The sequence below is a fragment of the Asparagus officinalis genome, chromosome 4 (genome assembly GCF_001876935.1).
Source record: "Asparagus officinalis chromosome 4, Aspof.V1, whole genome shotgun sequence".
In the NCBI taxonomy this organism is placed as follows: Eukaryota; Viridiplantae; Streptophyta; class Magnoliopsida; order Asparagales; family Asparagaceae; genus Asparagus; species Asparagus officinalis.
In genome coordinates this window covers 49,086,004-49,101,623 of record NC_033797.1, presented here as the reverse complement: position 1 = coordinate 49,101,623, position 15,620 = coordinate 49,086,004, and the positions used below count along the sequence as shown (strand labels likewise).

The window sequence follows — 15,620 nt, the reverse complement described above, 5'->3', positions numbered from 1 at the left end:
GCCACGCGGTCACTGAGCTACCGTTCCCACACGACAAACTCATGTGTCATTTTCTCTCTCTCAAGAACAAAAAAAAAGAAAAAAAAGAAAAGGGGGAAACAGAGAGACGATCCTCACGACGATTCAATTCAATTTACTACCAAATCAATTTAATTATTAATTCTCCTCTACCATTTGAAATAAATAAATTGACAATGAGACCCCAAGTAATCAAATGCAAAGATTAACGCTTGAATGGCTTCCTCCAGCTTCCTCCTCTGGCTCCGCCGCTTCCCCCTCGCCGTCCTCCTCCTCCTCTTCTCTGCGGCTGTCCTCATCGCTGCCTACTCCCTTTATACGGTTAGTGCTATTTTACTTACTTAATAATTCGTAATAATAGTGATATTATTATTATTATTATTATTATTATTATTTTATGGGTTAATCTCTGATTGGCTGATCGATTACAGGAGCTCCTGTCCGACTTTATTAATTAATGCAGCAGCCGATTATCAAAGGGCTCCTGTTTTTTCGATTTGTTAATTATTTCATATTTAAGCTTTCTCCGAGAACTTTTTGCAATCTAAAGGGGACTCTACTTTAATTTAAACTCTGTTTGAACTTGTGGATATTTTTGTTGCTGGAAATGCTATTGCAATTTTTCGTCGAGCTGAAAGAACGCATTAAAAGCAGCATATTTGATGGTTTTTTTTTCTTTCCCTTTCCTTCTTTTTTTTTTCCTTTTTCAGGAATCGCGTTGATATTTTTAAATGCTTTTTTTGGATGAGATTGTCACTACCCCACCCCTCTTTTTCTATAAATTTCTTTTATGTCGTTAACAAATCATTGGAAGTACAATTTGAGTGTAATATTTACTTCTTCTATTTTATCGTGGCCGAAATCAGGATTTATGGAGCGTTATCTTCTTATTTTAATCCGCTCTGGAAAGCATTTAAAAACCGAATGTGATGCGGAATCGGGTTATATTTATATATTTTAACATAATAAAACTAATATATATTATATATATATATATAATTATAATATTATATATATATATATACTATTTTTTTATTTTTATTCTTACCCTTGCTCAGCGTCTCTGCGTGCGTTTGGTGCACGTAACTTTCTGTTGCAGGCGGCGGGAACGTAGCATCGCGAACGAGGACTACCAAAATCCGTAAGAGAAAATGGGATAGGGAATTAAAGAGAAAAAAAGATTTTTAAAAATTAGATCATAGGGCCACAACCGGAACCGCACCCTTGGCCACACCCTTCAACAGTGGACGCCGTCAACGCACCCACACCCATCCACCATCCTGCTGCTCCCCTAGCGTCTCCTGCCTCCGCCTCCCTCCTCCGCCGCCCCTCCCGACCTCGCCCGCCCGCCAAGAACCGCCGCTCCTGCCTCCCCTTCTGCCGGCTTACACCACCGCGACCTCCAGCCCGCTGAGGCCCCTCGCATCTCGCGCAAACGCTCGACAGGCGCCCGCGGCACGCGCGAATGAGGAGTCGTGATCGTGGGGGGCAGAAGTTCGTACGTCGTACCCTCTACTACGCGTGCGCGCCCCAGGGCGATTTCACGCTGTGGGGGCTGCTTGCTAGACTCTGAGGAGGACCGCGGGATGGGTGCGACGTGGACATGATTTCGCTTGTATGGCACCGGGCCCCATGAATCGAGAGGGGGCAGTTAGCGAATGGCAGCAGCGGGGATCCGCGGGGCCCTGCCGCCCGCGCCGCCGCTGTTTAGGTATTGCACCACCAAGGAGCATCTCGATATCCCGTTCCCGGATTGGTCCTTTTGGGGGTGGTACGTCAAAGCCAAGCCATTTTAGAAACTTAATTGCAAAAATCGACCCGTTTCGAATTTAATTGTCAAAAAATCGATCTAGTTTCTGGGTCGATTTTGGCGAAATAATTTACGAAACTTCACGGGACTTGAAGTCCTGTTAAGTTTAAGCGCATTGTTATTTATGAAAGTAAGGTGGTGTTTTGTACATAACAAAACTTCACGGGACTTCGTGAAGTTTCGTAACTTTTTTTTATTATTATCAAATCGATCCAGTTTTAGCCGACCGTCGTTCTTATTGATTCGATCATGTACAATGAAGATCACTAAATGTGTCGGATAGGACCAAAAGTAAGACATAAATAACTTACTCGGAAGCAATTCAGAAAGGGAGATGATTCATAAGAAACTTGAATGAAAGAATATGATTTACTTACTTATAAAACTTTCAGTGACACTAACCCTGTTTGGATGAAAATAGAACTTGCTTCCTCTATTTCGGAGAATTAGACTCTGCTGCAATCGATCGGTAGATAAAAGAATGAAGAGGAACTTTAATATTGAACTGTTTTACACAAACTCATCCACCAATAATTTTTTTTAATGCTTCCTTTTTAACTGGTCTAACAATAAAGCTTCATACATTGACTACGTTTTCTGACATTTTTTAAGCGTTAATTGCAGACAGACCCCTTTGTAGCATCTATTTTTTGAACTAACTTACACATCTAGTTTTATTGTCACAGATAGACCCTTTCGGGAAAACTATCGATTCCTTTAGAACAATTTTTCAAAACGGACTGATTTTTTTTTTTTTTTCAAAACCGACTGTTTTTTTTTTATTTATCAAAATCGACCCGGTTTTGTGATTAGGCTGCTAATCACTATCCTAAATAGTCGGGGTTGGCAACCCCGACTATTTAGGAGGGTGTTAAACCCTAATTAAAGGGTGATTAGCAGGTTAATCACTATCCTAAATAGTCGGGGTTGCCAACCCCGACTATTTAGGATAGTGATTAGCCTGCTAATCACAAAACCGGGTCGATTTTGAAAAAAAAAAAAAAACAGTCGGTTTTGAAAAAAAAAAAAAAATTTCAGTCGGTTTTGAAAAATTGTTCATTCCTTTACCCTCTAGAGGTCTATTTGTTACTAAATAAATTAATGATCTCTCTAAGGGTAAAAGAGTCAAAAAGTTTTCACTCGCGGATCGATCTGCATGCAACCATAAAATTAGATGGGAAGTTAGCTCAAAACCGCGACAACACAAGGGATGTGTCCGCGATTAACCCCTTTCTAAATTGCCTCTTAAGTAGCATGTTGCTTACGTAGGCCTGAGATAAACATAAAATCTTGGGAAGAAGAGTTCAAAAGTATCAAGCTTGGTTCTCAATCCATGACATGGAAGCAGAAGGAGGCCACAGCTTATTGGAAAGGAAATCCCTATACTGCTCCGATACGAGGAACTTTGTTAACTTGTAACGACACGAAGATGTGGGGCGCCCAAATTATGCGCCAGGTAATACACAGGCCTGGATTTATGTCCCAGCAACTTGCTTATTTGCGGCACAATATAAACTTAGATCCTTATTTGAAAGGACTGCATATATTTTCTTGCGTTGCAGGACTGGGGTGAAGAAGCACGAGCAGGTTTTAAGAAATCAGAACTCGGGAACCAATGTGATCATCGGTAAGACAGCTTCGACTGTGGCCTGAGTGCATGAATTTCATTGCATGTAGACCCCTCCTAACATCACTGTTTTTGCAGTTAGTGCCCCTGTAGTTTCGTCCTTCGTGAAAATTTGACAGGCCTGTGGGTGAACTTAGTGAGCCTGAGGGTGAAAGGGTCAAAAACATTTAACCCCGGTTGGGCTGGTTGTTGTTTTTTTTTTTGTTTTGTTTTTCCTGCAACGATGAAACTACAGGGGCAGCATTTTGAAAACATTTACTACGGGGGTCTGGTTTTTTTTGTTGGAGGGGGGTGGGGGGGTGTTGGGGGGTTCTATATATCTGCAACGATGAAACTACAGGGGCAATATTTTGAAAACAGTGAGTACAGGTCTGTGCAGAAATAAACTTTTGTTTATGTTTTTTGTTTCAAGTCACCAATGATCCTTTTGCATCATTTGCAGCTACAAGATCTACGCTGAAGGTTTTGCTTGGTCAGTGAGCCTATATTCTTGCTTGTGGGTCTCTTTCCCTGATTATAGATTCACAAATCAGGAAGACTTCTTCGTGGTCTTGTTCCCAAAGAGAACTACTGGCCTATAAGTGCCGACAACCTATGTCAAAATATTAAAGATACAGTTGATTGGGGTAACCAACATCCATCCGAGGTAATATCCTTTTGACTCTTTCCTATACTCTTAACAATTTCTTTTTTATGAAAATTTCACAGTAAACCTCATGTCAATCCGAATTACATAGGATACGCTAATCTGTGATTCATACCAATCCGATTCACTACGAATATATCAACAAATCTAAACATTTGTCTAAACCATTCATCTAACTATCGCAAAATATGAGAGGTTCCATCGGATGGATGGCTTAACATATCATGACATATGAATCAAGATAAATGGTATGGGTCACCCGTTAAATTAGTGGATCATATAGTTTTAGTTGGAGAAGTGAATTCTAAAGTTTCTACGAACAATAAAGTTCTAGTTTGATAGTGAAACAAGTGTTTTTGTGTAGTTCAGTCAAAGCTTGCACCATAAGTATCTCCTTTAGATTTTGTTTCGTTAAACATCGTCGATCCAAACTGGACATGGATCGAGTTTATGATTATATGTATCACCTTATTGTGGAGTACTCCAAATTGCAGGACTTCAAGCCAGCCCCTCCACCAAATGCTCAAGAGGTTTGTATGGAATCGGTTCTTTGTTTAGCGGATGATAAGCAGAAGCAATTCCTAGAGAGGTCGTACGCCTCTCCTGCAACTTATGTGCCTTGTGCTCTTTCTCTGCCTTAAAAGATACATCTTCGCAAGATTTTTGGCAGAATACAGGAGAAAATATCCATCGACGTGAGAGATCGAGACCAGTGGAGATAGCTGCACTGCGTTTCTTGAGTAATTGCATGATGACCAAATTATGGCTCTTTTTGGATACTATGTAGAACTGTATAAAGAAGATGCCTCCTGCAATTAATAGATGATTCTTTGAAACAAAGTCAAAAGCATAGTGTAGCTACATAACGTTTTTTTTTCTTTTTTTAATTTTTTGTCGCACCTAATCAAAGACCATAGAACAACACAAAGCTCATTTTCACTCTTCTTTTGCAAATAGGTGACAGTTCCTGCTTGATGCCATACGATTCTAGCCTAAATCTACAATTAGTTCTCCGCCCGCTTCAGTCATGCTTCCGGTGACCAGTTTAGCGATGCCAAGTGATACTTTAATGATAGAGAAATAGGAGCCAATTATAGAAAATCTTAGGATCAACCCTGATCATAATACAATACATGCGAAAACAGGATTGGAATCCTCTACTAATGAGGAGCTTTCTAATATCTTCTAATGAAATTTTGGCCTTTGATTTATCAATCAAAGGCCAAGATCTCCTCATGAGCAAAAGTAGAGGGAGGATAAGGATAAGATCTTGGCCTTTGATTGATAAATCAAAGGCTAAGATCTCTTTATTAGTAGATATTAGTAGAGGATCCATTAATAGAGGATCCCAATCCGCGAAAACATTATCATAGAGTGCTCCAATAACTGGTACATATGCCATCCATCCTAATACGTAGAAAGCAAAACAATAATTTTTTTTTCAAATACCAGGTAAGGTATTGCTGCATCAAAAACTTTCTAAACACCAAACATAACATAATCAACTTAACATATTACAATTACCACTGCTATTACAGAATCATTATTACAAGACAACCCAATAACTGGGGAACGAATTAGAAGCAATCAAATGATCCATACAAACATCTGAAACTTTTTCACTCTCAGAAAAGACTAGCGTGAACCTGAAAAAGTACAACTAGCAACTCATGTTCTCCGTCTTAGACGCCCAAGACGAAGAGCTCAAAAGCATCAGAAGCATAGCATACATGGCAAAACATGATTCACCCTCTCTTTCAAATACTATTGCAATGTAGATTACAAGAACGCATCCTTCTCGAGCAGCTTGAGAACCTCATCCTGGTTGTTGAGCTTGGCAACATCAATAGGAGTCTTCCCATCCAAGTTTTGCAGAGTGCTGCAACACAATAACTTGAATGTAACCATCATAGAGGTGAAAGCTTAGCAAGGTTAATACAAAGAGAAGTTGATGACTCACACTGCTGCACCATTCTCTAATAGAAGAGCTACGCATTCCTTGTGCCCATAACCTGCAGCATAGTGAAGAGCAGTGTTTTTGTTCTTATCCAGCGCATCAACAGAAGCTCCAGCCTCCAAGAGGACTTGAGCACATTTCACCTGACAAGAAGAAACAATATTTTTAATGGAAGAAAAACCCATGGGAGTCATGATCTCCCTTCAATGAAAGTAAAATACACACTTGGAAATCCATTTCAATCATATAGTCTTGTTAAGGTCTCCTGTATCCTTTTTTGTTGGATATACCCAGTTCCACTGTTACAAATATCCCTGATATAGCCGATATATCCTTCTATAAGGTTTTTCGCAAAATGATATGATCTCAATATCCTACACCGCTTTTTTTAGTAATTTTTGGGCGATATCTCCCGACATAGCCGCTATGCCAGCCGATATGTTGGACAATGTCCTTTTATATGGCTTGTCGTTGTCGCAATACAATATAGTTTTGCAAAATTTCTGTGACTTCTTTAAGCAAAAATTTCAGTCATGTGAAACTTTTTAGCAAATTCAAGTAGGCTCTTTTCCCTAAGTTTTTACAATTGGTTAGTGATTTTAAACATATATTATTTACACTTCTGTATGCTTATATTTTATTAAGTATGTTTAGATCATATTTTACGATATTATATTATATATGCAAATCATTCGATATGGCACTCGATATTTATTACATATCCCCTAGATTTATCGGATAACCACAATCTGATATGGATTTTGGCCGTTCGATATTATCTCAATATCCGATATTTAAAACCTTGCCCGTTCCTTCAACATCCATAAAATTGTGGTACAGTTTAGACAATAGATAAAACTACAGAGATATGCAGATAACCAAATCACTTACATTCAGAGAAACATATCAAGTTGATAACATGCATATCTAATTATCTACATGCATATAGTAGGTATAGTTATTCTCAGTAAGTGGTTTTATACCAGTGTTATTACTGTCATCTGAATAAGTGACAGTGGCAAAATTCTAGTGAAAACATGTCAACAAAAACCGTGAAGTGGACATGGAACAAGCTAAAGCCTAATAAGGTAATTTCATGGAATTGCAGATGTGACAACTTGCTTTGAAATTGAACCCAGATACAAAAGTATGTGAAGAGGTTAGGTATTGGGTACCAAAAGTCGTCACAACTCAAACCCTTCTTCACCATCTCAAAAGTTTGACGTATGGGTAATCAAATATCATAATGTAGCAAAAACTTGCACCACTCTGTACAAAGACAATACTACGGAGATATATTCGTTGCTTATACTCACATTTCCATACACATGTGTATATCAAACAGTCATAAGCTCGAAGTTGAAGCATGACTACTAGTTCTCAAGAAGAAATTGAAAATAAACTTCTCATACCTCCCCATAGCCACATGCAAAATGCAAAGCTCTTCTTCCTTCAGAGTCTTCTTCATCCTTGTCAGCTCCAGCAGCAAGGGCACTTTTTAAGCCCTGTTTGAAACATAAGCAACATTACAATCTACCATCAGCCAGATACGATAGCATGTATCCCACAGATGTGAGAGCATAAAACATGCAGATTTGGGAGTACCAAGTAGTTTAGAGGATATTAGTAGCACTACTTAGACGCAAAATAATAGATTGCGAGTACCAAACATATTTCTTGGGGGTGTTTGTTCGCATGCAAGAGAAAAATAACAGTGTAAAAGTGACTCGCTTCCAACACTTAGGTGTTTGTTTGAATTCAAGTTGTTGTGAAAGTTAAATGTAAGAAAGTTGCCAGGAATTTAATGCAATTTTGACTTCTGCTAAAAAATGTTGAGGTCACATGAAAAGTGAAAAGAAATGAAGACCACTTTCAATTAAATGACTTTAACTATATTTATTAATAAATTCTAATTTGTCACATCATCTTCACATCATACTTTCAACAATAATTTGGTTTCTCAAAGAAACATTGTATTTCACTTGTATGTTGACGTGGATGTGAAAGTCATTTGCAAAAAATAGATCATAAGCACCCCATATACTGAAAAGCAGTCTGGTCCAAACTTATATTGAGCTTATCTTGTTTAGAGATCATATCTGCTGGCAGAAACTGCAAACTAAAATCCTACTATGCAAATTTAGAATAAATACAAAAAGCTTTCTGTTGAATTTTTCAATGAACAAACATAATGCCAACGTGGTGCTTACCAATAAATAATGAATAAATTGAACTGGTTAAACATAAAAGGATGTGTCAACTCCCTCAACATCAAATCATCACATGATATCAAAAGTTAAATTTCAGGAAGTTGATGATTTCCAAAAGATGCTACAATGTGTTCACAGACGCAGCTGGCAATAATATCACGGTGGATGGATGTGTACTTATGCAGGAGGGGAGTGGATGTGATGGCATTTAGCATTCTGACAATATTATGACCTATTTAACACTACTGATGATTAGAAACAACATGGACATGCATGTAAGCCGAGTCTGGGAAATTACATACACAGAAATTTTAGAAATATAGGAAGATAATGGTTAACCATGAATCTTGAAAGGGTTTGGCTGCGAGGTTAATCTTAGCCGATCATGATCACATAATGAACTGGGTTGGGCTCATCTCTACCCTGATTGGGCTCATCTCTATTTTAATTTGGCTCACCTCTATCCTAACTAATACATGCTCTGCTGAAAATTAAAGCCACAAACTGCCTAATGATGATCTCGAGTATAACCAAATTAAGACATCCTGTCAAATTGTCATACCAAAAAGATTATGATTCTTATTACAATGAAAGAAGCTATAAAACAATTCAAACATCATACTCCCTTTAAAAGTATGAGTTCGAAAAAATCTTTCTATGGTCAATATCGCCCTTCACTATTTTAAATATTTCATTTAAATCTTAATCTATCCTAATCATAATTATATCCTATCCTAATCCTATGTGAGGTATTTATAGCTTAACAATTTAAAAAATAATATTAATAAAATATATAAAACATCTTCATTGTATTAGTTTGTTAAGATAAAGAAATTATACGTAGCTAACGTACTATAATACATAAAGTATTAAAAAAACCTAAAAAGTTTTAAAATTGCACAAAATACCCTAAAAAGTTTAAAATTATAAAAACTATCCTGACGTCTAAAAACTTAAAACAACAAACATGAAATCAAGAAATAAACAACAATTTGTGAAGAATTTAAAATTTGTAGTTAACATCTCAATATCTCAAAAATTATAGAAACACTCTCAAAAGTTCAAATTACAAACAAGCACCTGAAATTCTAAAATTTCAAAACTTACAAACAACATAGATGAATTCAAGGGATTAACATAACGCACCTAAAAATTTCTGACTTTTCAAAACTTAAAACAACAAACATGAAATCAAGAAATTAATAGCAACCTCCCAAGAATTTAAAAATTTTTAATTAACACCCTCAATGTCCCAAAAATTATAGAAACACACTTAAAAGTTTAAATTATAAAAAACAACCCCGAAAATTTAAAAATTTTAAAATTTACAAATAACAAAATATGAATTAAAGAGATTACACTCATGCACCTAAAAATTTAAAATTTGCTGAAATTAACCTCAAAGTTACAAAAATTATAGAAAAAACACTTTCAAAATTTAAAAATCATAAAAAGCTCTAAATTTTTAAAATTTATAACCACTACACATCAAATCTAAAAACTATTGGTAGACCACTGAAATTTAAATTTTTAAAAAATTAATCTACAGTTTTAACAATTGTAAAAAGCATTCTCAAAATTTTAGAGTTGTAAGAAATATCGTGACATTTAAAAATTATCACCGATACATGAAACATAGAAGTTACAACTGCCAAACTTAAAAATAATTTTTAAAAAATGCTCCTAAAGTTTTAAAAATTACAAATCACACCCTCAAAGTTTCAAACCATGAAAAAGGCTAAAATTTTAAATTTTGGCAAAGAAAAGTGTAGTTGTTAGGTATTCTTTCATTACTATATATATATATAATTTCCAATTTAGGGTTTACTATCCCTTTTCAACATCTAAAGATAGTCTAAATTGATAGTGGTAAACAAAAGCAATAAGAATTGATTAAAAATGTCAGATTAGGGAATAAAAATTTTAAAAATTATCATTACCATATAAATTAAAGCAACTGCATAAAAGTTTACTAATAAGTTAGAGCAGCAAAACATATTAGTAACATTAATTGATAGATGTTTAAATCCATAAAAATGATAAAAGACTATAATATAATAGCTTGGCATTAATTGATTAAAATTTCGAAACATTAATATCTGATATTAATAATATTTATAGAGTAAAAGAATACAATGAATTAGGTATGGAGATACTATTAGAATGTTCAGAGATATCCTTCAAAAGAATCAACCTATTTCCATTACAAATGGGAAAGTGACGAAAATAAATCTACAATTCAAAAAACATCCATGAATCATTTGAATTGGCATTAACATAAGACATGTCTATTAAAGAAGCACCAATTGAGTTACATTAAAGAATAATTTAATAATTTTATCCCAATCAAAGAAGAGTTGTCTATAGAAGATATAAGAAACATTAGTAAGCATTCATAAATTTCATACTTTGCTCTTCAAATACTAAAGAAATTAAATATTAAGATTATAATCTAAGGCAAATTAGCAATACAAATGCAAGTATTTAGTTTAAATCTTTGTGAAAAATAACAAGAATAGAGCAAATGTAATATTATTGACGTAATAAAAATTCTTATTGGATGTATATCGGAGGAATTCGTTGTAGAGCAAAAAGAGATAACTCTTAATCTTATTAAGTAATAAATTAGAAACACAAAGAATTTCATATATATGAGATTAATATTTATTCTCATTGAAATAAAAAAAATCAAAGTATGTATTTTAAGAAGTTTGAATTGAACATCAGAAATACATTTAACTTCTTTGTGAAGTTAAACGACCAGATAAAAGATTAACGAGCCCAAGAAAGATAAGAGCACAAAAAATACAGGTCTAAACTGATGTCACAATCGAGTAGATGATGAAGACACTACTCTAGAATTGACCGGGAAAAAGATAAAAATGAGGAAGGATTGATTTTAGATTATAAAAAAAATAGAAAGAATAAAAGATAATATTTTTTAAATATTTTATAGAATAGTTTAATTATTTTGAGTGAATTTAGAAATCTTTAGAAGGGAGTTTCATGAGGGCTTGTGCAGATGCTTTTATCATATGAAAGTATACTAGAGTTAGCATTAATCTTTAATTTATAATTTCTTATGAAGTCTATCAATGATTAGGAACAAACTTCATATTCTCTTTTATCTTTAATTTATAATTTCTTATGAAGTCTATCAATGATTAGGAACAAACTTCATATTCTCTTTTGTATTGTTTTAGTATACTTTTAACCAATCATTTTGCCTTATTGGTTTTAAATATTCACCTTCATTGTATAATATTATTTTAATATTTTTTACTTTTGTAACACTGTATTTTCTCAAGTAAAACTTGGTATCATGTCAGTCAAAATAATATGAAAATTTAAATTAGATTCAAATTATATTTACTTTCTATCAATTCAAATATCAACATGAAAATTTAAATTAGGTGTAGCCCATTTAAACAAACATCAATTAAAATAAATAATCACAATATTAAAGTTTAGAGACAAAAGTGAGCATAAACTATTAAAGTGGAACTGAGGAACAAATTTTAGTTCGAAAATAATCTAAAAATACTTAATCATGGTATTTAACCACGTGCATTGCACGTATATAAAACCTAGTACATCCAAAAGCCATACACACATGCATGCATGGATAAATAGACAGAGACATGCAGACTTATCATGCCTACACACATAGACTGACACACGCACGCTTATCTTGTGGAGTGAAATAGGTGGGGAGACTCGTCACAATAGCATGGATGAGATTCTGCCTATCTATACTGGGTACTTTCTATTGAGCTATGTGCCATAGAAAAAAGAGAAAAAAACAGTTGCAATAAGACAGAAATAGAGTTCTCTTTATGTCCAGTGTAGAATTCATCTTTCATACGCCCCATGGAATAAATCAAAGTGTATCCTAAAGACAACTAAACTTGGTACATGCATACTAGTTAGAGAATACTCATACCTCAACATCTCCAACACTAGTAGTGTGATGAACAACTGACTCATCCTCATATCCTGCTTCCTCTTCTCCTTCTTCAGGTCCAGAAAGTTCTGTTGATGATGCAGCCTCACCTGATGTGGGCATCCCCATTGCTTGGCCTAGCTTTTGAAGAACTTCAGGGTCATTCCAATACCTAAGACAAATTAATAAAGAAATATAAGATAAAGATGCACCTATGACATAGAAATCAATAATACATTATCATCTGTTACTTCATCATTGCAGGAAGACCTCCAGTCTCTATTTCATCAAGAATTGGCTTCAGAGATGGATCTTCCTTCATGCGTGCCATCCTTTCTTCGATCTGTTCTTTATGAGGTGGATTAGCAAAACTCTCAAGCATACTAGCCATAGAAGAATCCTACAAGTTAACAATGAGTTTGATTAGTAAAATATTTCAAGCACATTAGCCATAACACAATCCTCACAAGTACAATAACTGCATTAGTTAAAAAAACCATCATCCTCATATTAACATTTCAAAGATTGTGCATATCACAATAAAAATACTACCTGCATCAGAGCACTTCCAAGTCGTTCTGCCATTGTCATGAACTGAGGGTTTTGCATGACCTTTTGCATGGTAGAAATATATTGTTGGGTGTCCACTGGAGGGACCCCATCCGGCCCCACACTTTGAACACTTTTCTGAAGCTGCTCTGCCATCTGGTTAAACACAGGATCCTTTGCTATCTGCTCTGCCAAGTCTTTTATTGATGGATCCTGTACATAATGTCAGGCCAAAACAAATTTAAACTCAATACTTTCATCTAGAACCCTATGCAAATAGTTGTTCTAGACCATAGAACTCAAAAAGAAAAGAACAAGGAGAAAAAAGGTCGAAAAAGGCAAAGATACTAAATAGAGCCAAAACTAGTTTGAGAAAAATGTCATATAAATCATGCATACTACAAAGAGGAGCGAGAGAGATGATCACCTTACATTGTTCATCTGACAATATGAGCAAACAGATGATTGCAACTATTCAAGTTTATGTTAGCACCTAACAACAGTATCACAATGAATTGCACCATATTTTTTATCTGAGAAGAGAGTTGATTGACCCGAGAATTAACTAAGGGTTTGTGTACTGCTCCTCAAGCAAAAATATGGAGAGACAGTAGAGCTAATTTTTAGATCAAAACTCGCTTCGGACAAGAGAGGGAAGAATGAGCGGAGAAGCAAATAACTGCAGCAACCTGATCCTAAAGCAAAAGTAGTGGTAGGATTTAGTACAGATGTTAAATCTACTCATTAGGATCGCGCATGCTAGCACATGAAGTATAGTTGCACGCCACCTGTTAGAGCCTCCATAAAGACAAGTTTATATATATAGAATAGAAAGGTAAAGGTAACGGATACAAGCCTATAAATACGGTAGATAGGTAACAGATACAAGTCCATAAATCCTACCGTATCCATGTGCCACCCTTATACATCTCTTTTATTTCAAAAATAGCTTTGAAGAAAAAGGCGCCATTTCCACAGAAAAGGATCTTTAGCATAAAAAATATATTATAAGAAATTGGTGGCATGACATGGTCCGCATTAGAAATGTCTGCAATCATTGAGATTAACACAGAAAGATGAATAGTGCCTACTAAAGCAACGCGATAAGTATGCATCTTTGATAGATCTAACACGAAGAGGCCAATGCTTTATTCATCATGATCTAAGCACAATGTTAGCCTCAATAAACTAATGAAGCCCCTCCATTACTGACATACATTAAGTAACCACAGGATTATCACCCATCATTCACTCTAACATATTTTCAAGTCTGTGTGCTCCTGCACAATATCTGATTGTTCACCTCAGCTTTTAAACTATTTCTACTTAGGTGCACACACTATCACAAACCGAAAGTGAAACCAAATGCATAGGACCAAAGCACTAGAATGCCAAACTATTGTGTCAGATCTTGTTTTAACTCTCACTGTTACCTGTATCCTACATGGTTATATCTCATCTTTCAAACACAGTACAGAAATTCTTCGATCAAGACAGATAACGGAAATTCAAGTTAGTGTATCGTAATCCGTAAATCAATGACAGGTAAATAAACCTCAACCTATGTTCAGCTATGAAAACAACAAGAATCCAATGATAGTCGTCCATAAATCCCTGTAATGGTTAACCCGCACAAAAGATGGTCTTTAAAGTGGAATGTACAGATCACGTGTCAACCAAAATCTGGGTAACATAAAATCATCTAAGTAAGTCGTTTCCAATATTCTTAAATAAGTTAACTGCATAAGGGTAGAAGAAATCGATTATTGCAATACGTGCTATGTATAAACCTGTCACTGGGCCACTGCATATGGCCTATGTAGCACGGACACGGATCCGACACGGCTATTCGACACGCCGACACGAGGCAAATCATAAAAAATACATAGGATACGTGTGTTCGACACGTGTGTCCGACACGACACGAGGCAAATCATAAAAAATACATAGGATACGTGTGTTCGACACGTGTGTCCGACACGGACACGACACGACACGGCTGACACGTGTGTCCGACACGGACACGACACGACACGGCTTCATGTTATGCGTGTCCGTGCTTCATAGCATATGGCTATAAAATAAAGCCGCATGGTAAATCAATGCAGTTGGTATGAAGAATCATCACGTACATTTTTCGACATAGTCCCGCCAAGGAATTTTCTCCAGAGAGGAAGGATAATTTATTGAATATTTCATAAAAGACGAATGAAATGACAAATCCAAAAATAAATTCATACAATTGACTGCACCATCAAAAGTTTCACTAATAAAAACACACGCATCCTAACCCAATAAGCAAGTTTCAAGCAACAATCGATATACAAAATGGGTTCTTCCCTGTGTTATGTGTTCATCAAAATGGTAGGGTCATTCAAAAGAAATGGCTCCAACTTTGCAATCATCCGCTCCTTTTCTCTGATCGCAAACTTTCATAAAGTAAAACACTAATTATCCACCTTTTTAGATGTTAATTCTGCTCTACTGCTAATTTGCCAGTAAGGATCAACTATATTGTACCGAAACCTTACATTGTGTTTGGATGGAGGATAGAGAAGGGAAGGGGAAGAGAAATTTTATTTTAACCTTGTTTGGGAGTTTTCTTGGGAGGGTAGAGAGGGGAAATGGAGGAGAAAAACGGGGGAAAATCGTTCCCCCTATATTCTGGAGGTAGAAAAGGGAAGGGGAAATTGAGAATTTTTTTTTTTGATATGTTAACACGGTTTTGCCCTCCATCCAAATAAATCAATGGCCATGATTTAATCAAAAACCCTAACTCTTTTGCATACATCCGCTTCATTTCTCCCAGTTTTTCTGTTTTTTCATTCGCTGCTCCTTTCTCTGTGGTCTCTCTCTCCAT

General features: G+C 35.6%; 2 protein-coding genes across 2 annotated transcripts in view; one reads left to right on the top strand and one right to left on the bottom strand.

Moving 5' to 3' along the window:
- LOC109838660 (protein O-glucosyltransferase 1-like) lies at positions 235–5,034 on the top strand. Its single transcript, XM_020407085.1, is given in 9 exon segments — positions 235–339; positions 1,670–1,696; positions 1,698–1,789; positions 3,098–3,284; positions 3,391–3,455; positions 3,898–3,936; positions 3,938–3,991; positions 3,993–4,109; positions 4,466–5,034. Coding segments are annotated over 9 exon segments (963 nt in total). The 3' UTR covers positions 4,743–5,034.
- LOC109837407 (ankyrin repeat domain-containing protein 2A-like) overlaps positions 5,566–15,620 on the bottom strand; it is a 16,466-nt gene continuing 6,411 nt past the window's right edge. The window contains exons 3-8 of the mRNA XM_020405641.1: positions 12,764–12,973; positions 12,463–12,611; positions 12,212–12,383; positions 7,471–7,563; positions 6,062–6,201; positions 5,566–5,980 (exon numbers count right to left, since the gene is read on the bottom strand). Of these exons, the coding sequence (XP_020261230.1) occupies positions 5,881–5,980; positions 6,062–6,201; positions 7,471–7,563; positions 12,212–12,383; positions 12,463–12,611; positions 12,764–12,973 (864 nt within the window). The 3' untranslated portion in view covers positions 5,566–5,880. The remainder of the gene's footprint in view (positions 5,981–6,061; positions 6,202–7,470; positions 7,564–12,211; positions 12,384–12,462; positions 12,612–12,763; positions 12,974–15,620) is intronic.